This window comes from Phascolarctos cinereus, unplaced genomic scaffold, assembly GCF_003287225.1.
Source record: "Phascolarctos cinereus isolate Bilbo 61053 unplaced genomic scaffold, phaCin_HiC Scaffold_4;HRSCAF=312, whole genome shotgun sequence".
Lineage (NCBI taxonomy): Eukaryota > Metazoa > Chordata > Mammalia > Diprotodontia > Phascolarctidae > Phascolarctos > Phascolarctos cinereus.
This window is the reverse complement of record NW_027555847.1, coordinates 350,589,065-350,615,387: the sequence shown is the minus strand read 5'-3', so window position 1 is coordinate 350,615,387 and position 26,323 is coordinate 350,589,065. Positions and strand designations below refer to the sequence as shown.

Genomic DNA, 26,323 nt, shown 5'->3' with positions numbered 1-26,323 from the left:
CCATACATTAGTGTTAGTGACTACACAGAGTATAGACATGTGGAAAATGTTTCAGAGACGGTTTGCATTAGTGGTCTGTCCTCTCTATCTGAGCTCAATGGAGCAGATGCTTAGCGGTAATGAGCTTTAGAGTTTAAAGACCTCTCTAACTCGTGCTTTTCCAGCAATTGTCATTTTGGTTTAAAAGAGTCTCCTCTCTCATTACAGGTTTAATGTGCTAACTGACCAGATTAAGGACACAGTTATCAACACAAAAAGTTTTGGTGGTCAGTGTAGAAAGGTGTTCAGTGGTGATCAGAAAGAATACTATCGGCTGAGTGCAAATGTCCTCTCCTACACATTTCAGGTATTTGATTTAACTATTGAGCTTCTGTTTCCCTTCTCTTCTTTAAGGAACACATATTACATCTTTGGCCTCCTTGGATCTCTCATGCATGATTTCTCTATATTGACATTCATTATGGTTCAGGCAGAGCTGTTTGAGGGGCAGCATGGTATAGTGGGAAGCTATGTTGATACAGTGGATAGAGTGCCAGGCCTGGAGTCAGGAATTTTTATCTTCCTGAGTTCAAATCTAGTCTCAGAAACATACTGGCTCTGTGACCCTGGGCAAGTCACTTAACCCTGTTTGCCTCAGTTTCCTCATCTGTAAAATGAGTTGGGGAAGGAAATGGCAAACCGCTCCAGTATCTTTGCCTAGAAACCCCCAAAGGGGTCATGAAGAATCAGACATAATTGAAAAATGACTGAAAAAAATGGTACGATGGAGACTACTGGCTTTGGAGTGAGAAGATTTGGATTCAAATTCTGCCTCTGATGCTTACTACATGTATGGTCTGGTGACTTAACCACTTTGAACCTCAGTTTCCTTATCTCTAAAGTGAAGGGATTGGGTTAAAGGGGACACTGAGGTTCCTTTTAGCTTTAGATGGATACTCCTATAATCCTTCCTTATTTGAGAAGCTAAGTGGCAAAGTAGATAGAGCTCTGGACCTGAAATCAGGAAGACCTGAGTTTCAGCTTGGCTTTAGAACTGCCTCAGCTTCCTCATCTGTAAAATGGTGATAATAATAGCGTGTGTCTCTTGGAGTTATTGTGAAAGGATCAAATGAGATAATATTTATAAATTGCTTTGCAAATTTTAAAGTGCAAATTTTAAACTGACCCCAACAGGGGTCAGTTCAGGTACAATGAATGGTGGCTTGCTCAATGGAGAGCAACACCTGGTATGGAGCAGATCCAGTTAAAAGAAGTCCAGTTACTTCTACCAGAAGACACCCACAACTTTTTAATTATGGGCATATGATTTTCCCTTCTGTGCATGTACTCTGATCACATATGTTACCTTCATACATGCCCCTCCCCACAAATGCTCTGGCCACACTTGTTCTTGTATATTTATCCCACATGTCATTCTTGTGTAATTCTACTGCACTGAGAATGTGTATATTTGTGTGAAAGTGAACTCAAGATTCAGATATTGGAGGAAATATTAGATTATTATTTTATTACTACGCTACTTCAGAAATAAAAGAATCATGGTGTAATGAATGGAGAGCCAGCCTCAGAGCCAGAAAGACCTGGGTTCAAGTTCTGCCTCTGACACACTGGCTGTGTGATCTTGAACAGGTTATTCTCGTTTAGGATGTCTGGGCTGGCTAGACAGACTGAATAGTCTGGTGACTTTTCAGGCCCTTCCGCTCCACAACATGTTACAGACTGGTCTCTGACCAGGTCTCTCAGTCTACATAAAATTAAAGAGTGAGATAGAATACTTGGGCTACATTCATTCTGAGATCTAGTCTAGACAGGTAATTCTCAGTTCTCTAGGTAATTCTAACACAGAGAAGGTGGCGACCTAATCTATTATAGGAAATTTCCTCACCCAGGACTTCCCATACCAATGAAATCACAGGTACAATTCCTATTGCTGTTGCCTTTCTTATAAACTCCATCCTCTGGCTAACTGGTCTGAATCTATCAACAAAGATTTATTAAGCACCTGCTATGTATCAAGAAATGTGCTAGATACTGGGAACACAAAAACAAAAATGAAACATTCCTTGCCTTCAGGAAGCTTATGTTTCATTGGAAGAGGCAACACATGCACGCACAGACAGTTAAAAAATTAAGACAAGGTGATGTGGGAGAAAAAAGGGACTAGTCCCATATTGGTGGGGTCTATGAGATGCAGTTTCTGACTCACAACGTACCTAGAACAGCTGACTAGAGATTTACTGGTTAGGAGTCCCTTGAGTGCTACATTTAGTATTCAGGCTTTAAAACAAGATTACAATCCACAATAGAAGCTAAAATTGAAGTAAGGCTTTAAGGTTTACAAAATGCTTTGCCTACATTATTTCACTTTACAAGGTAGGTGCTATCATTATGGATAAGTGAATTACCCAGGATCACACAGTTAATATGTCAGAAGCAAGATTTGAACCCAGGTGCTCCAGACACCTCATGCCTGGATGACTGAAGTAGTCTGCTGGAGGGTCTGCCTGCCTTAAATCTCTCCCCACCCCAGCCCACCTTCCATTCAGCTGTCAAATTGACCTTCCTCAAGTGCAGGTCTGACCATGTCACCTTCTTCCCCCACATTCAAGTCAATAAACTCCAGTGGTTCCCTATCACCTCCAAGATCAGATATAATCTGGCTCCCTCCTACCTTTCTAGTTTTCTTATTCCTTTCTCCACTCCATGTATTCTGTTATCCAGGGACACAACCTCCTTGTTATTCCTCAGAAAAGGCACTCCTCCTGACTCTGTGCCTTTTCACTGGCTCTACCCCCACCCCCTCCCCATGTCTAGATTGCTTTCCCTCATCATCACTACCTCTTGCCTTCCCTGGCTTCCTTCAAGTCTGAGCTAAAGTTCCACTTTCTGCAAAAAAAACCTTTCCCAGGTCTCCTTAATGCTAGTGCCTTCCCTCTGAGATGACCCACAATTTATCCTGTGTCTTATATGTACATAGATATTTTAATGTTGTTTCCCCCATTAGAACGTAAGCTTCTTAAGAGCAGTGATCTTTTTCTGCCTTTCTTGGAATCCTCAGCCCTTAGCATAGTTCCTAGCACATAGCTGGTGCTTAATAAATGCTTATTGACTTGGCTTCAAAGGGCTTGCAACTCTGATATTCTGAGATTCTGTGATCAGCTTTGTTCAGCTCTTCCTGTCATGATGGGAAAATGTATATCTTGTTATTTGATCTCTGAAAATGTTGGAGTCTCAGCGGACATTATTATGAGAAGGAAAGGCTGCAGGAGAGCCGACAGGATAGGTTTAGAATCAGAATCATTTTTAGAATTTAGAATTTTAGAATCATTTTTTTCCTACCTTCTCCTAGGACTGTGCCTTACCACCTTACCAGCACCTTCTCAAGGCACTTTGAGAATGACCCATTCTATTTTATAAATTCAGAAAAGTTGCAAGAAGAGGAAAAATAACAAACAGGAGAATTTCCAACTCTGTTGGAAAGTACCATCCTGAAGAGGAGGAATAATTGAGTTAACAGCATGCAGCCTGGCTTCTGTTTCCTACAGTATGGCATAGTTTTTGGAGTGGCATCTAAAACGACTTTCAAGTCACTGAATTTGAAGAGGTTTGACAGAAGTGAGGGGAAATTCAGCTTGTGGTAGAACAAGGAAAGGGGCTAATTTGAGGGTCCTAGACTGGGGGAAAGTGAGGTGGATAGTTGGAAGAAACTCTTTGCAATCCAAACTTAATCATGTCCCTGAGCCAGGGAAGGTTCAGGAAAGTGTAATTCAGTTTACACTGGTCTTGAGAAAAGCCTGTAAGGACAGTTGTTGATGTGTTAATAGTTAGGAAGTTTTTCTTTACACTGAGCTAAATTTGTTTTTATCAAATTAAAATTTTTATTTTTAAATTTTCAAATTTTATCAGATGTATTAATTTTTTTGAGAGAACAGATTCAGAGTGGATCCCCTAGGGAAGACTATTCCCAGGTTCAAGGTATGCTATGACTCCAAATTCACTTAAAACCATAGTAGGATGATGAGTCAGTAACATGAGTCCCAGACTCCAGTCTGCCTATCTAGATGCAGTAGGAGGCAGAGCTATGTCTAGACAATCAAAAAGCATCTACTGAGCATCTAGGCAGGTATGGTAGAGGTAATTATCTCTATAGTAAGTAGTTGGTGCATTTTTTGGTCTGGACCTATAATTCCATTGGAAGAGGAAACTTCTACTAGTGAGTAAACACCCTCTGCTAATGAGGATCGCCACCTGTTTTAAGATTTATAATCTTGCCGGGGTGGTGCCTGAGGGCATGAGAGGCTAGTGAATTGGCTCTGGTCACACAGCTAGTAAGTAGGTTTCTGAGGCAGGAATTTGAACCCAGGTCTCATTGATTCTCAGACCATCTCTCTCTCTCTCTGCTGTGCCCTGGCTGCCTTTTGGAGTTATGTGTATATAGAGCCCAGAAGAAAGTTGGTCAATTATATTAGCGTAGATAGATCATGTCTATTGTAGTTTATTTAGAGAAAAATCTAGTTTTCAAATCTATTGACTATAAATACCTACTTTAATATAATTTAATTATTTGATGGGTTGTCAATGTACATTTTATTACTCGTACTTTTTGCTTTGTTCTGTTTTTAAAATATTTTATGTTTTCTATTTTTTTGTACTCTATCAATTTTCTGATCCCCACACCTCCTGTAGACCCCTACTTTTTGCAAAGAAACAATTAAGTAAAATCAACTAGCTGAGCCAGTAGATTTGATTGTATATGCAGCAGTCAGTATCCATACTCCCATACTTCTATTGAGAGGAAGAAGGCTAGTTTCACCATCTCTCCACCAGAACCAATATTGTACTTCTCAGATTTTGCGTGTATGGGAAGACCTTTGCAACCCAACACTTAATCAAGTTATTGAGCTAGGGAAGGTTTGGCAGAGGGTATCTCAGCTTACTAACTGGTGCTAAAAGCAACCCAAATGATAGCTTTTGGCAATGTTAATTGTTAGGAAGTTTTCCTTTATATTGAGCTAAACTGTTGATTGTTGATTTGAGAGAACAAGGCATTGAAATAGATGTGACATGCGGGGCATCCTCCCACATCAACTCACAGAGTGAACCCTTCAGTCAAGACTATTCCATGATCAAGGCATCTTCTGGGTTTATAGCCACTTATAAACACAGTAGATAATAAATCAGTAATATGAGTACCATACCCCAAGCTTCCAGTCTGGATATAGTAGGAAAGTAAGTCTAGATAATCAAAAAGCCATTGCTGATTATCCATCCAGGCAAGTTGTGGCAGAACAGAGGGCTGGATAATTCTCTTCTAGGTAGTTATTACTATTTATTTTCTAAAATCTGGAATTGTAATGTCATTGGAGTAGAGAATTCCTACCAGTGAGGAAAGTCCCTGTGCCAATGGGGATCAACCACTTTTCTGCAGCTAGTAAGGGGGCCCTGTAACATCCCAAGGCATCTTATTCCATTTTGGCATAGCTTTCATTGGGAGCAAAGTTTCCTGACGTAAAACCTAATAAGCTCCTATAACCCCTATCCATTTCTCTTAGTTTGCTCCACTCTCCCTGCTTAGATTAGAACAAATCTAATCACTTGTTATATGACAATTTTTTAAATACTTGAAATGAGCTATGTTATTTCCCTCATCTTCTCTTTTCCATGCTAAATAGCCCTTTTCCTTCAAATGATACTCATTTGGCATGGACTCAGAACCCATGTTCTGTTTGCTTTCTTTTGGACATTCTCTGGTGTATCAGTGTCCTCACTAAAAATGTGATAGCTAGACTTGTACACAATTCTCCAGATGTGGTCTGACTAGATCAGTGCAGATGACTAGGGTATTGCCTCCTTAATGATTCCTAGACACTCTTCCTCTTTTAATCCTTTTATTAGCTTTTTTTTTGGTTGACATATCTAACTTTTGACTCAGTTTGAGCTTTTGATTCACCACCGAGATCCTTTGCAGATTAACTGCTGCCTAGCCATACCTCTCTCATCACATACTGATGAAGCTTACTTTTTGAACTTAAGAGGAAGACTTTGCCCCCTGACCACTTAAAAGATTGTCAGTAAAGTTTGTAGGTGGCAAGGTATTACATAGATATAGCAACCAAAAAAGCAATATGGTGTGGGATTGGCACAAGGGAAATATGTCTTATCTTTGTATTCCTCAGAGAGTGAGGACTTCTAGGTAGGGAAGTTTGTTAGTTGATATCTCTCTCTGAATAAGTGGGAAGGAATTAGGGAAATGACCTGATGTGGTTGGATTACTAGGGATGATAGCCATTGACCTTATTTGTTCTACTACTGTTATTTCTCAAACATGTGACATATTTTCCTATCTCTGCTTAGGCAACTGGTGCCTCTGCCTGAATTTCTATTGTTTTCCTTCCCCTCCTTTGATATTTACCCATTTCCAATGTATCCTTCACAGTCCAGTTTAAATGTTGTCTCCTCTAGTTTTCTCTGATTTTATGTTCTCTCTATTCTCTGAACTTATTTGACTCACTTTTATTATACTTTCATGTTATATCTAGTATCCTAGTTACAGTGTAGAAAGGCAACATGGTATAGACCACTGGATAGGTACTCTAACTTATAAGTCAGGGAGACTTCAAATTCAAGTCCTGTCTTGGTCACAAATTGGCTTCATGGTGATCTAGGCAGAAAACTGTAAGACTGTAAGTTGTAAAGAAGGTGCCATTCAACATTGGCAGAGGTAGTTATTTTAATCTAGGAGTTTCTTATATCAGTGAAATTATAGGACAAATCCTTATTCCCATGGTATCCACTTTTGTGTGCATGTCCTATACCTCTGACTAGCCTATACTTTTCCTTCTTTCTTTCCTTTTTTTTTTTTGGAGGCAATTGGGGTTAAGTGACTTGCCCAGGGTCACACAGCTAGTAGTCTGAGGCCAAATTAGAGTCCTCCTGACTCTAATGCCAGTTGCACTGCCCAACTGCCCCTAGCTTATATTTTTCAGAAGTGCAGAGATGGTCTCATCCTTCTTTATATTTCTTACAGTTTCTCACACAAAGTAGGTGCTCAGCATACATATATTGAATGAATGAATATCCCTTTGTTACTGCAGTCAGTCTACCCTTGATTATCTACATATGGGTAACGTGCAATTTTAAATCTAGAATGACTCTACTACCTAGCACATACTTCCTGGTGAGTTCTCCTTTTCTCTGCTCAGGTAACATACACCATTAGGAAAATTAAACTAGTATGAACATTTCCTTAAGCAAGTAAAATGTAATTCAATACTTCAATCTGTTACAAAATCATTTAATACATTCCCATTCCAAACAGGATTTTTTTTGCTCCTTTGCTCATCCTACCCCTCCCCTCCGCTCATTGAGTCAGATCCTTAACAAGCTAAATGTATTAGTCACTTGCCCAAGACATTGTTATTATGCTCAGTATTATGTAAATGTTGTCGCTAAGAAAAACAGACAGCATTTTGTCTAGGATTATATAGTTGCTACATTTTGGAAATGCTTTTATTGATACCATGTTCCTTGCATAATAGATCACTTTCTCATTACTGCCTTTCTTGTTGTAATCCTATGGCACAGCCTAATGTTGTGAAGTGAAGATCTTTGTTTTGCATTTTGTACACAGGGAAAAGAAGCCTCCAGAGTAATGGGAATGGGCAAAAGTGTTTCCAGGGATAGAAATGGTAATAGCTGTTCTTTGTAACTTCTGAGGCCAGAGTTAGCTATAAATAAAAGTTTCTGTTTTCCTTCCAGGTGAAAGTAGATAATGATTTCAGTCATGAATTTTACAATAGTAGTTGGTCTTATATCAAACACAAGGAGACTCATTTTACATCAAATAGTGGATACCGGCATGACTCAAGTAAAAATGAAAACCAAAATAAAAAGGTTAGTAAAACTGGTAGAATATGTAGAAGTCAATGGATGAGAATAATTTCCTTTAGCAATAGTCAACTGGTGCCACTAATGAATGGTACTTTTGTATTAACTAAAATATGATGTTTCTGTGGATCATTAACTTTGTATTTAGCAAAAGTTAACTTAATAAAAGGGTGTTTTCATTTTCTTTGTAAAAAATAAATATATCCTACTATGAAGATGACAAAATAATCTATTCTTTGAGCATTCTTATTATTATATTGTATTGATAAGGAATTTATTTACAATTTGATTCTCTTATTAAAGATCCTGTACTTGTTCAATCTCTTGGGCCTTTTGTTTTTGACAGAAAACTGATGCATTTGAAAAAGTTTCCCACTGGAGAAAACTCCTTAACTTTATAGTTGAAGCTACTAAGATTCTCCTGACCCTTATAAAGTAAAGAAATTCATGGTCACTCTCTGTACCTTTTTCAGTCACCTTTTGTAGTTTCAAACTGGTGTGTGCATCAACATAACCAGAGAATGTTAATTATGTTGGACAAAGTAACCTTTGAGGCTAAAGAGGTTTTTGAAAAGTTTGGGATACGGATTTTTCCTCAGAAATCTGAAGCTTCTAAAACACTTGATAACTGAATGGTCTTGAGTCTCTTAGGCATCTATCTAGGGAAAAATGAACAATTGAGATGAGTTGAGTTAATGACTATGTGCTTGTTTGCTTAGACATGTTGGGGGGTGATTATTATTCATAATGTGCATATCTTATAGCACTCTTTGCAGATAATCACTTTCCTAATAATTCAAGCCAAAAGGGAACATTTACTACCCGAGTATGTGATGGTAGGATGAATGAGTGAAATGGCAAAATGTTTTTTTTTTTGGTGGACCAGTAAAAATTTTAGGAGAGGCAGCTGGTGGTTCAGTGGATAGAGCACTGGACCCAAAGTCAGGAAGAGCTGAGTACAAATCCAGCCTGAGACACTTCCTAGCTGTGTGACCTTGGGCAATTCACTTAATCTGTGATTGCCTGACAAAATGATCCACTGGGTCCACTGGAGATGAAATTGCCAAACCAACTCATCAAATAAGGTCATAAAGGGTTGGGTATGACTGAAAAATGACTGACCCACAAAAAATTTTAAACTTTGGTGGACCACTATTGGTTATGAAGGGGATTCCGTAGAGGGTAGATTTACCTTGGACCTGATCTAAGGGGATTTAGTTACTGAAGTACTAAAAGGACCTTTTTATTTCGCCTCTAGAATATTCTGTTTCCCAAGGGACAGCATTAGGGTAAATATCTTTAAGATTGTTTTAATACTTCATGAATTTAGTTCATATACATTAACTGAGTGACTCTGTGCTTCCCATCCAAATTTGAGAAGAAATACGATTTACCCCCATGGAGTCCATTTAAGGAAAAAGGCATTGTCCCCATTCCACTCTGGGATTCTTTTTGGAGATGAGAACTCCAGAAGGCTCCTTGATTGTCATATCCAGAAGGGTCAGTTGTGGAACATCATAGGGAAATCATGAACAGGGTTGATAGAGGATGGGGAGTGGGGTGAGGTGCATGTTGGGGATGGACCATTCTAATTTATTTTTGTTCTTCCTTTAGAGTTATCAACTGATGGTTATCCAGAACAGTGTTGAAGTAGCTCAGTTCATTAACAACCAGCCAGAATTTTTAAATCTTGCTGAACTCTTTTGGAAAGATCTCTTACACCTCCCTTCTCTATATGACTATAGTTCATATCGAAGAATAATTGAATTGTATGGGACTCATTATCTACAGTCTGGGTCCCTAGGAGGAGAGTACAAAGTTCTCTTTTATATAGACACGGAAAAAATGAAGCAACATGGTATGATTATTAAAATTGTGCTGTTCTTCTATACTTAGTTGCATATTATTCCCCTTCCTGTGCTCTGTGACCTACCCAAAACTGGCATTTTCCCTGTTTATCACATGCCATACTCTATTTCCCATTTCTATGCCTTTGTATGAGCTATCTCCCATCCCCGGAATGCTGTCTTTTCTGATGAACCAACATCCCATGAAATGATGTTATAGGACAAAAGAACTAGTAGTGTTCAAGGTGTTCTCAGAAACCTAAGAATTTCAGGGTCAATCAGTTTCTGTCTCCTATAGAACAAAGTTGTATTCTCCCCAAATTGTAAACACATGCATTTTCTTTGGAAACATCTGGATTTGGTAGAATGAGGACTTGTGCAGCACCACTTTCCACACAGCCAGGAGAAAGTTATGTTAATTGCCTCGAGTTAAAATCATCCTACCAGAAGCAATTAAGAGAGAAACCACATTTTATATTACTCTCCTGTGTTAACCCTATCCTTTTTTTTTTTTTGGCAAGGCAATTGGGATTAAGTAACTTGCCTAATAAGTGTCAAGTGTCTGGTCTGAAACAAGATTTGAACTCAGATTCTCCTGACTCCAGGGCTGTTGCTCTATCTACTGCATCACCTAGCTGCCCCTTAACCCTATACTTTCTAGACTGTTTTTACTCTTTCTCCTACTTATACCTTTTTTCCCCACTTCCGCTCCTTTACTCACAATTTTCCCCACCAGGGATGCCCTCACTTCTCTTTACCAAGATAATCCTACCAATTTTTATAAGCCTATATTTTTCCCATTTCCTTCATGAAGTCTTCTCTGGTTACCTTAGCCAGAAACAAATTCTTCATCTTCAGAGTTTCTATGAAAAGTGTTGTTTGTATTCCTCATCTGACATTTATTTAGCACCTGATATAATTGGTTGTATTTGTCTTCTCTCCCCAGCTAATCTGGGACCTCTTTCAGAGGAGGAATAATTTCTTATGTTTCTATACAACCTCCAGGGTGCATGAGATTAGGTGCTTAATAAATATTTATTGACTGATGTCTATCTTCCTTATCTAACAAGATTGACTCTGCAGTCTCAGGACTAACTGCTTTACTCAATGCTTTCTCCTTCACGACTGATACCTCGTCCCATATTCTTATACATCCAAGAATGTTGTTTTATCCTCTTCTTGCTATGATACCCTCATTTATTGATACTAGTTTGCTTTTTGTCTTCTGGGATGTAAAGATCAACTCCTATAATTAGGAAGCAACAGTAAACCCGTGGGAAGGATGTGAAACCTGGTCAGATTTTCATTAGGTCCTGTTGCTCCTCAGATGAAATGCATTTTGCAACATTATCTACTATTCTTACAATGTATTTTTTACATTTCACAATGACCAAAGTTGGCACAGAAACAAAACAATTTTTCCCGAGGCTACTACATTTCAGTGTTTCCTTAAAAAAACTCATTCACAGATTATCCTTAGGTTGTTTTAAGAGGTAATCTTCTCCATTTAAAAAGTAATGAAAAGTACTTATTTTTCAGCCTTACAACTGAATAACAATATTCCAAGATTAGCCATTTTGTGCTCCTTAAATTAAATTTTTAAAAAGCACAGATTTATTTTTATTTTTTGCATTTTAAATTCTCTTCCTCCCCCACTCATTGAGAAGGCAAGGGGAAAAAATTACAAATACGTGTGGTTGTGCAAAACAGATTTCTGCATTGTCTATATTTTTACAAAAAGCGAGAAAAGAAATATGCCTAAATGTGCACTCTGAATGTATCAACTTTCTATTTGGAGATGGATAGCATATTCCTTTATGAATGCTTTGGAATTGTGATGGGTCATTGTGTTGATCAGAATTACTAAGCCTTTCAAACTCATATAGCTTTACAATGTTGCTGTTACTGTATAGATTATTTTCCTAATTCTGCTCACTTCACTTTACATCAGTCTAAATAGGTCTTCCTAGGTTGTCCTGAAACCATCCACTTCATCATTTCTTATGGCACAATAGTACTCTGTCACATTCTTATACCACAATTTGTTCATCCATTCCCCAGTTGGTGGGTATTCTCTCAGTTGCCATTTCTTTGCCATCATAAAAAGCACTGCTTTAGATATTTTTGTACATTTTAATATTGCTTTACAGTTTACCAAATGTTTTTCACATACATTATTTGATTAGTTGAGATGTCCCAAGTAGTAATGGTCATAAAGGAAGGAAAAAACAAAACAAAACAAATGAAATTTTAAGTTAATCCAGAAAATTAATTATATTTTTTTTCTTCTAGATTTTAGCTTTCTTGCCATGCAGGAATGTACCTCACAAAACTTGAATCTTTTTATTGTTAAAGTATCTAAGCAGAAATGCAAGGAACTTATTGAGTTATTAAAGTTGGCTTCAGGTGAGTTCAATGCCTTCATCAATTTGCTCATTAACTTAAAAATATGATCAGTGTTTGTAAAAGTGCCAGAGATATGTCATATCCAGTTTTTTCTAACTGAAGGTAAAGGAGTCAGTTTGTTGTATGCAACATTTTCTTTCTATTTCTCTGTTGCAGTCTCTCACATTCTTAGTGCTCATTTGCTATTTGAAATCTTCTAACTTTTGAAGCAATATTAAACTTGATAAAGCTAAAGAAAAATGTTGGCTACTCTATAGCCAATGCATAGGATTAATATATAATATAATACAATATGTTATATTGTATTATATTATATTATATTATATTATATTATATTATATTATATTATATTATATTATATTATATTATATTATATTATATTATATTATATCATATATATATATATCATATTATATCATATTATATCATATTCATATTATTATATCATATATATTATCATATATTATCATATTATATTATATTATATTATATCATATTATATCATATTATATTATATTATATTATATTATATTATAATCAGGGACCCTTGTTTATGCCAGAGTGATGGAAATTTAGCCCAGTATATGAGGGCACCCATACCCACAAGCTTCTTCTGTTAATCTTTCCCCTAGTACTCTTTCTTGAATAATCTACCTTATTAGGTTAGCATTGATAGCAGATGTTCGCTGGGTAACAGTGGAGAATATATTAGGTCGGAAGATTCCCAGAGGATCACTTGTTTCTTTCTCTCTTCTAAAACACAAGTGAATGAAGACAGATTAATAATTGGAATAATTCTTTATATCTATAAGCTAAAAAATAATATTCAAGCTGAAACAATAAATTTTTCAAGGCTTTTATTCTGTTCCCATTAAGAGGTCCCATCTCTATGAGGACTTGACACATTCCTTCTTTTGCCCAATGTTTTCCTTTGAAGAAAGTGTATTCTTGTCCTCTGTTCTGGGCTTGTTTTCTTCCTGTCAAATTCTTCTAGTTTAGAGAGATCTAATTTGTCATACATTTTGGTGTACTGGAGGGCATTGGGGCATAGAAAGCAGAACCCATCATTTGTGCCAGACAGCCCTCAGTGTTTCTGCTTTCTACGGTGAGTTCAATGAGTTCTCAAGCTTCAGCTCCCTCTGGTCTCCTTCCCTTCATAGGAGTAATTCTTCAGTCTGAATCCCTGCACACAAACTATAGGTTTGCCTCTTGTTCTTACTCTGGGACCTTTCCAATGAGAGATTTTAAATGGACTTTCATAGATGTTTTTCCTTTCTTGGTTTTCATCTATTCAGATACATCCTTTCTTTTCTACTGAGAGACATTGTGGCTTAGTTAATGAGGAGCTGGCTTTGAATCCAAAAAGGTTTGGATTCAAGTGTTACCTCTCCTGAATACCGGCTATGTGACCCTATACAACTCAGGTATGGGCCTAGTACTGGTATCACTGAGTTATAGCGTTTGTACAGTTTAGTTTCACATCCAAGGACATGTGCAATGTTGTATCTACCATGTCTTGTGCTTCTTCTGTGATCTGCTTCTTGAAGAACAAAACTGCACATGAGCACAGGTTACTCAAACTCCCCAGAGCAGAGATTTTCTCTATTGCACTCTGGTCTGTCTTCTCAAAGTCCAAGGGAGAGTGAGAGACAGTTAGAGAGAAGGTCTTACAGCTTGATTTTTAGTCCATAAAGAGGGGCCACACCTCTAACAGGGGTCTGTCCTCTAGTCTCAGTCAGCCAATCATCAGAAATTCCTTGTGCCTTTCAGCAAGGTGCCAATGGGCATGTCTATAATCTAGATTGAGAGAGCCTTTAGATGCCTCCTAATTAAAATCCAAGACCTGGGATTTCAAGCTGATTTGGGAACAGCAATTCCACTGATCAGAAAAACTTTGAATCACTGATGCAGCTACTCCTTTCAAAGGTTCAGATCATAGCCCATTTTGTGTTAATTAAGATGTTAATTAAGATGTACTTATATTTTGTATGTTATGCTTCTTTAATACTGAATGCTGTGCATTTTTTGTGAATGCTTGCTGGAATTTTCATTTTATATGCGTTTATATATCCTTACTTGACATTTTTAATTCCTTCTTATATAGGAACAAAAGACAACTTGCTCCGTGGTAATGCAGTTGTCAAGGGAGGAAGCCCAGCTTTGGTAGCTGGTCTTAGTTATATAAATGTAGACGATCCTGCTGGAAATAGAGCCCGGTATGCTTCATGGGCTGCAACTGTGGGGCAGTATCCCCAAATAATAAAACAAAAGGTAGGTGATGTTTTACTTAAGGCAGCAGGGGGCAGATATGTTTATTTGTGCCAGTAAAATGAGATGGCTAAATGGAGACTACTCTAATTAGCATTTCCTACAGTCAAATTTTGTTTCATACAATAAAATGTATGCATACATAATAATAAAGAATTGTAGATACATTGTCAGGTGTGCTCCTATTTTATCAGGAAAAGTTTAATGCTAAATACAGTGCAAGGGAAATTTGCCACAGAATTTCTATTTCTAATCATCAGCTACTTTTGTTTGGGTTTTTCCTTGGCCCTCTACTCAAAAGGAGCCAAAGCCTCAGAGAGCAGGTCACTTGGTCTTGCCTCCTTCCTCCAAGGGGTCTAAATCTATTATATCTATGGCAGACTGATACGTGTTTCTATTTTTTTAAGGCTCTCCAGGTACCTTTATGGGCTTCTCATTCTTCAATTAAATCCTTCAATCATCCTTCTAAGACAAACAATTTATTCCGCTAATTGAGGTCTTGAGGTATAGCGGAAACATACTTGTGGTCTGGAGTCAGCAAACCTAGGTTGGGATCCTGGATCTTCTACCTGGTAGCTGTGTGACTCTATTTGTTCAAGTAACCTCATTCCATCCCATCCCCTTCAATAGATTGTGCCCTCTGCCATCCCCTTTCTCACCTATCTTCAATGTCTCCCTTTCAATTAGCTCATTTCCTACTGCCTACAAGCGTGCTCATGTTTCCTCTGCCCTGAAAAAATCTTCACTTGATCTTAATGGGTGTCACGTATTATTCTTCTTTTGCATTTCAAGTCAATTTTCTTTTGTTCTTCCCTTGGTAGAAATGGAGAGCTGCTGGATCACAACTTCCTCATAATCCTTCATTTACTTGAAGGCATTATTTTCTCTTTCTTCTTATAGAAGACTCACCATCTCCTGGCTCATCTTTTATTATTATTATTATTATTTTTTGGTTAGGCAATGGGGTTAAGTGACTTGCCCAGAGTCGCACAGCTAGTAAGTGTTATGTATCTGAGATCAGATTTGAACTCATGTCCTCCTGAATCCAGGGCCAGTGCTCTATCCACAGTGCCACCTAGCTGCCCCTCTCCTGGCTCATCTTGACTTGCTTGAGTTCTCATTAATTTTTTTCCTTTTTTTTTTTTTAAAAAAAATTATCATTAATTTACTTTTAGTTTTCAATAATCACTTTCATTTGCTTTTGAGCTTTAATTTTTTCTCCCCCTCCCCCCATCTCCCTCCCCAAGACAGTGCGCAGTCTGATATAGGCTTTACATATACTTTCCTATTAAACATATTTTCACATTAGTCAAGTTGCAAGGAAGAATTAGAACCAATAAGAGGAACCACAACAGAGAGGAAACAAAACAAAACAGAAGAAAAAAAAGAGCAAATAGTGTGCTTTGATCTGCATTCAAACTCCATAGTTCTTTCTCTGGATGTGGATATCATTTTCCATCATCTCATTAAAATTTTTAAAAAATGAGTCGCTGTCTTTTAGATTTAGAAAAAGAACAAAACAGAATTAGCAGGCTATTTCCTAAAGTAATGCATGTGTTTAACTTGTCTTGACCTTTATAGCTCAAACCTCTATATGAGCTCGTGAAGGAGGTTCCCTGTGCATCTGTCAAAAGGCTATATCTGAAAAGAGCCATTGAGGAGTATCTGGCAGAATTTGACCCTTGCCATTGCAGGCCTTGTAAAAATGGTGGCCTGGCAGTAGTTGTGGGAACCCAGTGCCAGTGCCACTGCAAACCTTACACGTTTGGTGCTGCATGTGAGCATGGATTCCTTGTGGAAGGTCAGGAAGGTCAGTATTCATTCTATTTTCCTGAAGTTATTTTTGGCACTTAGGCATCTGACTGTAGCTTTGGCAATATTTGGTGGAGATTGGTTGAGTACTCAGTCCATATGGAGAGGAGAGAACTTGGTGTTCTTGTTTCCAGTTTTAAGAGAGAAAGCATATCTACTTCTTCCCAGAATCTTTTCCTTCAGGGATATCTCTCTGAAGAGAATATGGTACCTAATGACTTCTCTCTTCAAGATGCGAAGGCAGAAGAACAAGATCTCTCCTGTTTTTCAGGTTCTTATGAACTCCACCACTCAGGCAGACCTGGAACTTTGGATCATTAATCTCAACCAATCAAGAGAATCTTATGCAAATGAATTTTGAGGGGGTAGTTAACTTTCCTCCAGTGTTACTGAGAGGAAGTGTAGAGGGTAATCTTAAAAGCATGACTAAGAATATGGGATTTAGATTCTAGCTCATCCTCCACCCCACTCCATGCCTGGAATATTACCTTCAAATTTTTGGGCTAAATTACCTCAGGCAAGTCTCTTAAGCTCTCTAAGCCCTGTTTTTTTCTCACTGGGACAGCATGGCATAAGGCAGAGACCCGGATTTGGAGTCAAATGTTTTGAATCTTGGCTCAGATGTGGAATATTGTTTATGATATGAGACTTCTGTTGATGTTTTGGTTGGTTTTGCTGAATTACTTTTTTTCTTTCTTTTTTATTCTTTATTATGCAAAACTGCTTTGGCACATAGTGGGTGATTAATAAAAGCTTGTTGATTGATTTATTGCTCACAAGGAATGCCTTACTGGGTGGAAGAGTAGGCAATGATATATTTGGAAGTGAAAGTAATTTAAGAACAAAAGACATCAATTGAAATTTGAAATTAAAAAAGATCAAATGAAAGCACTATGTACTTAATGTAAGATCTTACTGTAGTTGCTACTAAGGTGGAGTGAGCTCTGTTGTAACTCTTCTTAACCAGTGTGAGGGACCATATTGGATTGTCTGGAAAATATCTTCTTAATGCATCGTACACAGACAAATGATTTGGAAATAATTGAAAGTCTTCAATTATATGTTCTCTCCCAGCCCCAAGTTAATGAATACACTAGGTATATAAACTTAAGGTCTGAAGAATTCAGAAAGTGTTTACCCTTATTGAGGTATCACATTCTTACCCTACATGTCTCTTGACCAATAGGAATTGTTGATGGAAGATGGAGTTGCTGGTCTCCTTGGAGTACTTGTATGGTAGGGATGAAAGTAAGGAGACGAAGCTGTGATAATCCATATCCTAGTGGAGGTGGCAAATCCTGTGTTGGAGAAGCATTTGAAACACAACCTTGCCAAAATGAAGAGTTGGAACATTTTCGGTAAAATGAAAACAAATCTTTTGAACAGTCTTTATGTGGAACACAGTATCACAAACATAGTAGTTATTCAAATAGTATTTTCTTATTTATTATTTTCTTCTTATTATTTTTATGATTATTTTGGTATAGTGCATAGTATACTAGATTGCAGTTGAAATCTTGCCTCAGACATTTACTAGCTAGAAGTCACATAACTTTTCTTTGCTACTGTTTCCTTATTTGTAAAATGTATGGAGGGGGTTGGATTTGATGGCCTCTAAGGTCCTTTCCAGCTAGAAGCTTATACCATGATTCTGTAATCTTGTCTAGCCCTTTCCTACTGCCCTACCTTTGCATACAGTGTTCCACATGCCTGGAATGATTACCTTCCACATTTTTGATGATTAAAATCCTTCTCTTCCTTCAAGGCCCTGTCCAGGAGCTACCATCATGAAGCTTTCCCAGGTTTCCCTTTATAAGTGAGCCTTTCACCTTTGAAACTCGTACATGCCTCTCTTCAGATTGCTTCTGTGCCCTCCTAGCAGAACATTAATTTGTGCATTTTTCTGATTTCTCTTATTAGATTGATAAACTCATTGAGGGCAGAGACTATGTCCTGTTTCATCTCTATATTCTCTCTGTGAAGCCACCACAGTTCATTGCCCATAATAGGTGGTTAACCAATTAACTATTCAACAAGTTCCTGTTATGACTTATTGAGTCCTACTATGTACCAGGTTTTATATTGGGTACTGAGGATACAAAGACCAAATGACAATAGCCCTGCCCTCAAGGAGCTTACATTCCAATAAGTGAATATTTGTTGCATTGAATCAAATGATAAGCAATTTGAAAACAGATATCTGGCTTATGTGAATAACTGTCTTACCTTCTAGCAGGCAGGGTAAAGTAGAGTGAGAAGTCCTTGTGTAGTCAAATTAATAAATATTTATTAAATGCTTGATATGTGAAAAACACTGTGGTTTCCTCTTCATATGAACATGCCTCAAGGCATGGAATTATCCAGCAGAATCCATTTGTTGAATAGGGAGGAAGAGGAAACTCACTTGTCCTTGAAAAACTGGGAGAATCTCTCTAGTAGACAGTGAGTATACTGGCACCAACTCTACCAATTCTCTTTCCCTTCCCCTTTCCCAGTTTGCAAGTGCTGTGGGCCAAGCTATATCAAACTCTGATCTAGTCCTCTTTCCTCCATATGGCATTGCTCCCCTTTTCCCTGGTGAGCCCATCCTAACTATGATTCAAGAAAAAATAGGAAATTGGATACTTAGGGCTGGATCATTTTAGTTGGTGAAAAGGAAGCTATAATCATTGCTGGATGTGTAAGAAGTAAGCTTAGTAATTCAAAGGCCTTCTATTGAACTACAGCATGCTTTTTGATGGACTTGCTTCAGTGGGCTCCTAAATGTTCTGCCCAACTGCAACAATTTCACAAGTTTCTTGATTAAGGAAACATACAAGGATATAGAATTTTAGGGCACACATTCCTAGGAATGAGTTTGGGATCTTGCAGTTCCTTATGGGATGGTGGTCAGGGGTCTCTGCTTACATCATTCAGCTAGCACCACTTTTTGTCTTTTCCAATCTAATGTTAGTCTAGATTCAGCATGGAGGAGTGAAGGGAACACTGGACTTCAAAGTAAGAAAAACTAGGTTTGAATCTAGGTTCTCTACCTATTAGTTCTATGACTAGGAAAGTCATTTTTAAACTTATAGCTTCCTCATCTGTAAAATGGGCACAGTAATATGTTCACTCCCTATCTACCTTCAGGGGGGTATGTATGTCTGTGTGTCTGTGTAAAGTACATTGGAAACCTTGCAGTGTTATAGAAATGTAAATTATGATTATGCAGAGGAAAATTCTAGGGAATGAATCTGAGAATTCATTCTTATCTGTCCCAGGAGGGTGAGCAATTCTGACCAGAATGCAACTTGATTAATCAATTCATTCATATTTAGTGAGTGTCTATGGAGTACATGTTCCACCAAGGTCCTATTCTATGCCTCAGCATGACGTAGCAGTGACTCTGGGTGCTTGAAGCACTGTGCTAGTGGAACACAGGCACTAACAAATGCTGTAAGACTGGAGAGACTTTTAGTGTGATCTCAGTGACAGCCAGTGCTTATTGTCTGAGGAACAGCCTAGCTAAATATGGGAAGGGTCCTCACTAGTAGATTGGACCTGATGATGATTTTTTTTTCTCTGTAGCAACATATGAAACAGACAAAAATAAAAAAAGAGATGATTCTTGGTCTTGTGTAACCCTATTGCATTTCCACAGAGATAGTGGGAGGGTGATCTTGAGACTCATACTGTTTTAGACTAATTGTAAATATTGATTTAAATAGGAGAGACAGAGACAGAGAAAGAGACACAGAGAGAGACAGAGAAAGAAAGGCAGAGAGAGAGAGAGAGAGAGAGAGAGAAGGAGGGAGGAGAGAGAGAGAGAGAGAGAGAGAGGAGGAGGGAGAGAGAGAGAGAGAGAGAGAGAGAGAGAGAGAGAGAGGAGAAGAGAGAGAGGGAAGGAGAGAGAGAGAGAGAGAGAGAGAGAGAGAGAGAGAGAGAGAGAGAGAGAGAGGAGGGAGGGGGAGAGAGAGAGAGAGAGAGAGAGAGAGAGAGAGAGAGAGAGAGAGAGAGAGAGAGAGAATCTTTGTCCAATAACCAACAATTGATGTAATACTGAAAGAAATGAACCATATAAATACTGACATTCTCATGATAAATGAAACCAGAAGGCATAAGGAAGTTTCTGAAAAATGGAAAGATGTCTCACAAGTTTTCCTTGGAGAGGAAAGTATGGTGCCTTGGGCACTCCTTGAGTTGGCAGAGGTGATTTCACCATGTGACCAAAGATAAAAATATAATTTCCTGGGACCCTCGATCACCTTGTCTTGCATGAGTGCATGGTGAGCATAAGCAAAAGACCACTATGGAGACAATGGCAGCTGGTGCTCCAACATCTGTTGCATGACATAAAGCAGTCAAGTTTATGAAGAACTTTAACATGATTCTCCAAACCAAGTTAATATGTACCTTAATATTTAGTTACTATAATGTGAAGGTTGACAGGTATGAAAAACATGTTAAAAATATGGCTCAGTATTAAGAAATAAAAGAGGTCAACGATTTATAAATTACTCAGAATTCTGGTATCTAAATATGTGAACACTTTATTTTGAGAAGAGAATTGGAGGGAACTGGAAATGGCAAGTACTAAACAACACAATAAAAATGTAATTTACTCTGCGTTAAGAGATGGGAAATGGCCAGTTACTGACATGGGAACAATTTCTGAATTAACTGTTTGGAGGCAGGCAAACCATGACCAGCAAGAGTCAAGGTCAAAATTAACATCAAATTAAAAGGAAGGATATAGATGAGAAGACACTAAATATAATTACATCTCCAACTTTATCTAGTTAAACTAGATGTTGGCTCTGAAAAAAGGGGGAAATAGGGCATTTAGTCAGATTATCACTATTTCTTACAAAACTAGATAGAATGAAGAGAATAAGGTGAGCTATACTTGAGAACTGAATAGCCCTTTCAGTGATCCCTATCTGGTCCATTACTCAAAACTCCATTTAGCACCAATGTTCCTCTGGAGATGTCTTATAGCTACAAATCATTGAAGACCATAATATCTTGGGACTCAAAATTAGAAGTGACTGAAAAGGGCAATTGAGAGATTTATATGGTAGGTATGAATAAGGTACATATTTCTAATGATGACCTGTGTACAAAAAATGTCTTGAAAAGCATCACTTAGCAAATACACCCTTGGAAAGAAGGTAGGGCTGGTCAAGTCATGAGAAGGAAGGATAACAATCACAGTTCAAACAAGGGCTGCACTGGTGCCCATAGTCAGCCAGTTCTAGTCAACAAATATTTATTAGGCTTTTACTATGTGCTAGGCAATGCTTAGGGATACAAAGAAAGGCAAAAACAATCCCTGCCTTTAAGGAGCTTATATCCTAGTGAGGAGACAAGACATTGAGTAAATTGTCTATTGATAGAGGATTTATGAGAAGATATAGAAAGGAATTGCATATGACAAGAAGGATACCATGGGTTCTGATATATATTATTGTATATTGTATCATATATATTATATATGTATTGTGTATATATAATCATTCAGTCATTTATAAATGACATCACAGATTTGCTAAAATATTGAAGTACCAACTACATAACAACTGTGTCAGGAGTTGGGTTAGTTGATGATGAGGCATTAAATTCTGTTACTACTTTCTGCCTTGATTCAGTCACAGAATCTCAGACTTGTAAGTGATGTCAGAGGTTATGGTACATGTTATTTATTTTTTAAAATTTAATAGATATTTTTCAATTTTAACAACAATTTGTTTTTTTCTCTCTCTCATTTGTTCATCAAAAAAAAAAGAAAAATAAAACCCTTGTAACAAATATGCATAGTCAAGCAAAAGATTTCCCATATTTGGCCATATCAGATATATATGTATATGTATATGTGTATGTGTGTGTGTGTGTGTGTGTGTGTGTGTGTGTGTGTGTGTATATATATATATGCATGTGCATGTGTGTGTATGTGTGTGATTCTGTACATAGCCTCTCTGTCAGAAGGTGGGTAGCTTGCTTCGTCCTTGGTCCTCTGGAATTGTGGTTGATCATTGTAGTTGGTCAGAGTTCTTTTGTGTTCCCAAGTTGTTTGTCTTTACAATGGTGTTGTCATAAATTGTTCTCCTGGTTCTGCTAACTTAGCTCTTCATCAATTCATACAAGTCTTCCAAGGTTTCTCTGAAATCATCCCTTTCATCATTTGTTACAGCACGAGAGTATTCCATTATATTAATATGCCATAATTGTTTTGTCACTGGCAGTACCTCCTTAGCTTCTAGTTATTTGCCACCAATGATAAAATAAAAGCTGCTATAAATATTTATTGTACATTTGAGGCCTGAAGGGACTGTTCTAATACATCTTTCTTTACTTCCTAACTTAACTGCTTGAAATCTCAACATATATGTATTTTGATTTTGTCTTGTTAGTTTTCATTTTGCTATATATGTATACACACACACACACACACACATACACATACATAAACATATTCCTTTAATACGCAAGCAAAAGAATGCATTAGTATGGACAGTAACGTACACAATCTCTACAGAGTTACTAAATGATGATAAAGGCCTTTTCTGTTCTGCTTTCTAGCTTGATAGAACCACATTGCTTTGATATGTCTGGAGTCCCCACAAATTCCTGCCCATCACCACCTTCCTTGGAAAATGGATTTGTTCAAGTAGGTTTTCAGTGTTTTCTTTACATTGAGCCTTTTCTTTACGTTCGGGCCATGCTGCTTTAGCTGTGGTTCAGTTGCACAAAATCATAGAAATTTTGAGTTGAAGAAGGCCTCGAAGATCATGTAATTTAACCTCTCTTTTTACAGGTGAGAAAATCAAGATTCAGTAGGTTAAATAACTTGTCAGAAGACCCAAAAGTCTCCTGACTATGACTCCCAGTAGTGAAAGTTTTGCTATACCACATAATCTCTCCCAGCTAGAAGTCCATCTCTTTCAGAGAAATAATCCACAAACATTTATTATTAATTTTTTCCCTTGTCCCCTTTTCATGCCTTTTCCTGTGTTCTCTTTGTTTCTTTAACTGATTCGTGACTTTTCTTGCATATCAATTACCAAGCATTTATTAAGCTCCAACTCTGTGACTGACACAGTGCTAAACACTAGGGATGCAAAGAAAAAGTGAAAACAATCCCTGCCCTCAAGGAACTTACACTCTAATGTACAGTAAAGAGAATAAAAGTTATCCTTCCCTATTTTCTCACTTGTCCAGAAATGTAAGCATATCGGAGGTCATGTCACTCAAACCATGAAGTTACAGTCAGATTTATAAATGTGAAAACATATATCCTTGGTACTGAGAATAAATTTCCTCCCAGGAATGTGTCAACTAGGCAGTCCATTCTGGTTGGACTATCCCAAGGAAGTCCATTAGGCTAATAGACATTTAGCTAGTGGACTGTGAGCTACCTATAACTGTACTTCAGACATTTTTGTACTTAGAATGGGAAAGGGAGACTTGTCCTGAATGGACATACTTCCTACTTGTTTGCTAACATGGAAATTTGCCCTCTCTGCTTTTGGTTCACATTAAACCAGAAGCTTCAACTTTTCAGGAAACCTATTAATGAGGTTTGAGTCTTTCTTACTTCTCAAGACATCCACAGTGTTGCCAAAGCAAATATTGCTCACATCTTTAAATGGTGCTATGATTGATGTGGGCACAACCTTCATCAGGACAGGTACCAACACATTCCCATCATTTTATCCTCAGTGATTCTTGTCCATACACTTTTCATTAAAGATGCTTAGGGTCTTCCTATAGGTCATTTTTGCATTTTGTGAGTATTAATGTAGCACCTAGGTTGCCTGGTTGTTATCCTTCTCTCTCACTATACCCCTAAATTCTAGCTGCAGAGGTACCTAGGTGGCACAATAGATGGAGTCCTGGGACTGGAATTAGGAACACCTGAGTTCAAATCTGGCCTCAGACACTTTAGTAAGTTCCTGTACAATCCTGGGCAAATTATTTAATGTCTCTCTTTCTCAGCTTCCTCAACTGTAAAAATAGGGATCATATTAACACTTATTACCCATGATTGTTGTGAGGATTGAACGAGATCATATTTGTAAAGTACTTAGCATAGTGTTTGGCACGGTAGACATTAAATAAATACTTTTTCTTTTCCCTCATTCCTTTCCCCTTTGCTACATGACTGACTCTTCTTTTTTGATTGTACATTTTCTGGGTGACAATATTTATGTCAATTCTTGCACATATGGCTTTATTGGAAACTTGTAGCCTACTTGTATCCATCATGTATACATGTACACATGTAAACATATATGCATATTATATATTGTATACCTAATGCATCTATCTACAATATACAGATAACCTATTTTCTCCCTTAAAAACATGATTCTTTGCCCCTTCCTCATCGTACCCCCTGCTTCATGTTCTGAGTTTTCCTCTCTTTGTTCAGGATACAGGTCCATCATTTCCAGTTGGAAGAAGTGTGGTTTATACATGCCAAGAGGGATATGCTCTTGTTGGGGACCCGGTTGCCAAATGTGGAGAAGATTTAACTTGGCTTGTTGGGGAAAAACATTGCCAGAGTATGTAATCTTAATTATAATGTCCTACTTAAACCTGGAAATTACATTTGGGGCATATTGAAAAGCCAATGGGACAAATAGCTGCTTATTCTGGGTCCTGACATCATTTACTTTGGAAACTGATTTGGTCCTAACCCAAGTTCAGAGCTACCCTGAATAATCCTCTTGGGGACATTCTGCATTGCTGTGGATGCTGCTAGGTGGTGGGGTGGACAAAGTGCTGGATTTGCAGTTAGCAGGGCCTGAATTTGAATGCTTCTTTAACCACCAGCTGTATGAACCTAGGCAAGTCTCAATTTCTTCATCTATAAAATGGAGATAATTATAGTACCTTTCTTGCAGGGCTCTTGAGAGGATCAACTGAGATAATATATGTGGCAAACTTGGCAAACCTTAAAGTGCTGTATAAATGTTAGTTGTCATTATTAATTTATTTAGTTCTTGGATAATTCTTTAACTTGTTAGAATATTCGCCAAATCTCAACTTAAGATTCCATCACAGCTGTATTGCAGCAACTAGCTGTTTCACAAAGTCAGGACCACAAAATGTAAAGAAAATTTTTTGAGTTAGCTAATGTGATTTGTTGAAAATTCTAGACAGTGAAATGCATGATATATTAGTTCTATTACAAAAACATATAAGAAGTAGAGCAAGATTTTCCAAACTATGGCTCAGTGACTATTAGTGGTCCTGTAAAACTTTCTTACAGTTTTTATCATTCTTTTTCATGCTTTCTCTAGCTATGTGTTTCCTCTCTTTCTATGTGATATATTTTCACCTTGAGGACCTGGGCTAACAATGGTAAGTAGGTCATAAGGGACGGAGGCAGAAGAAAATGAACACTTGACAGCCTTAAGAGTTATGATGATAAAACTGTCAGCTGAAAATTTCCAGAGAGTAGAGTTATGTTAATCTTCTGAAAATATACCAGAACATGGCATTAGGCAAAATCTCTGTGGGAGATCACTCAAGTAGAGAATCTGAGAATTTTGCCTTTAATGGGTAGGCTGACTTTTAGGTCTCTGCATTCATCAGTCTTATTTAATTAAAATTTTCATTTTACTTCTAGAGGAAGAATATGTGTCTTGGTCTTTCAGAAATTTCTCAAGAATGAGTTTCCCAGTCCTACTCTTTCCTCTACTCATGAGCAAGAACAAATTAAAAATATCCGTGCAACACAGGATTTTGATAGTTTGGAAATTTAAAGACCCTTACATTCTGCAACTTTGTGCTCTCTTTAGAAATAGGTTGTGTCTTGCCTGCTTTGGAAAAAGGTCTCCAAAGTGATCCCAAGAAACCTTTCTATGAGGTTGGAGAGAAGGTGACCTTGGCCTGCTCAGGGAGCATGATATTGGAAGGTCCATCTCTATTCTCTTGTGGCTCCAGTCTGAAGTGGTGGCCTGATATGAATTCCCATTGCAGATTAAAGGGTAAGTTGTTCTATGTTTTCAGTGATTCTAGTCCAGCAATTTAATTAAATTCAACAAATTTGTTCAGGGCCTACTATGTGCCAGGCCCTGTGCTAAGTGCTAGAGACACAAACGAGAAAAATGAAGTCC

The 26,323-nt window shown here is 37.7% G+C and overlaps 1 protein-coding gene across 2 annotated transcripts in view; it reads left to right on the top strand.

Annotated features, from left to right (window-relative positions):
• C7 (complement C7) overlaps positions 1-26,323 on the top strand; it is a 62,957-nt gene that overhangs the window by 16,702 nt on the left and 19,932 nt on the right. For both annotated transcript variants that reach the window (XM_020996285.2, XM_078153204.1), the window contains 10 exons: positions 208-346; positions 7,759-7,893; positions 9,502-9,745; positions 12,027-12,140; positions 14,245-14,411; positions 15,990-16,218; positions 17,407-17,578; positions 22,779-22,866; positions 24,631-24,763; positions 26,006-26,194. In XM_020996285.2, the coding sequence (XP_020851944.1) occupies positions 208-346; positions 7,759-7,893; positions 9,502-9,745; positions 12,027-12,140; positions 14,245-14,411; positions 15,990-16,218; positions 17,407-17,578; positions 22,779-22,866; positions 24,631-24,763; positions 26,006-26,194 (1,610 nt within the window). The remainder of the gene's footprint in view (positions 1-207; positions 347-7,758; positions 7,894-9,501; positions 9,746-12,026; positions 12,141-14,244; positions 14,412-15,989; positions 16,219-17,406; positions 17,579-22,778; positions 22,867-24,630; positions 24,764-26,005; positions 26,195-26,323) is intronic.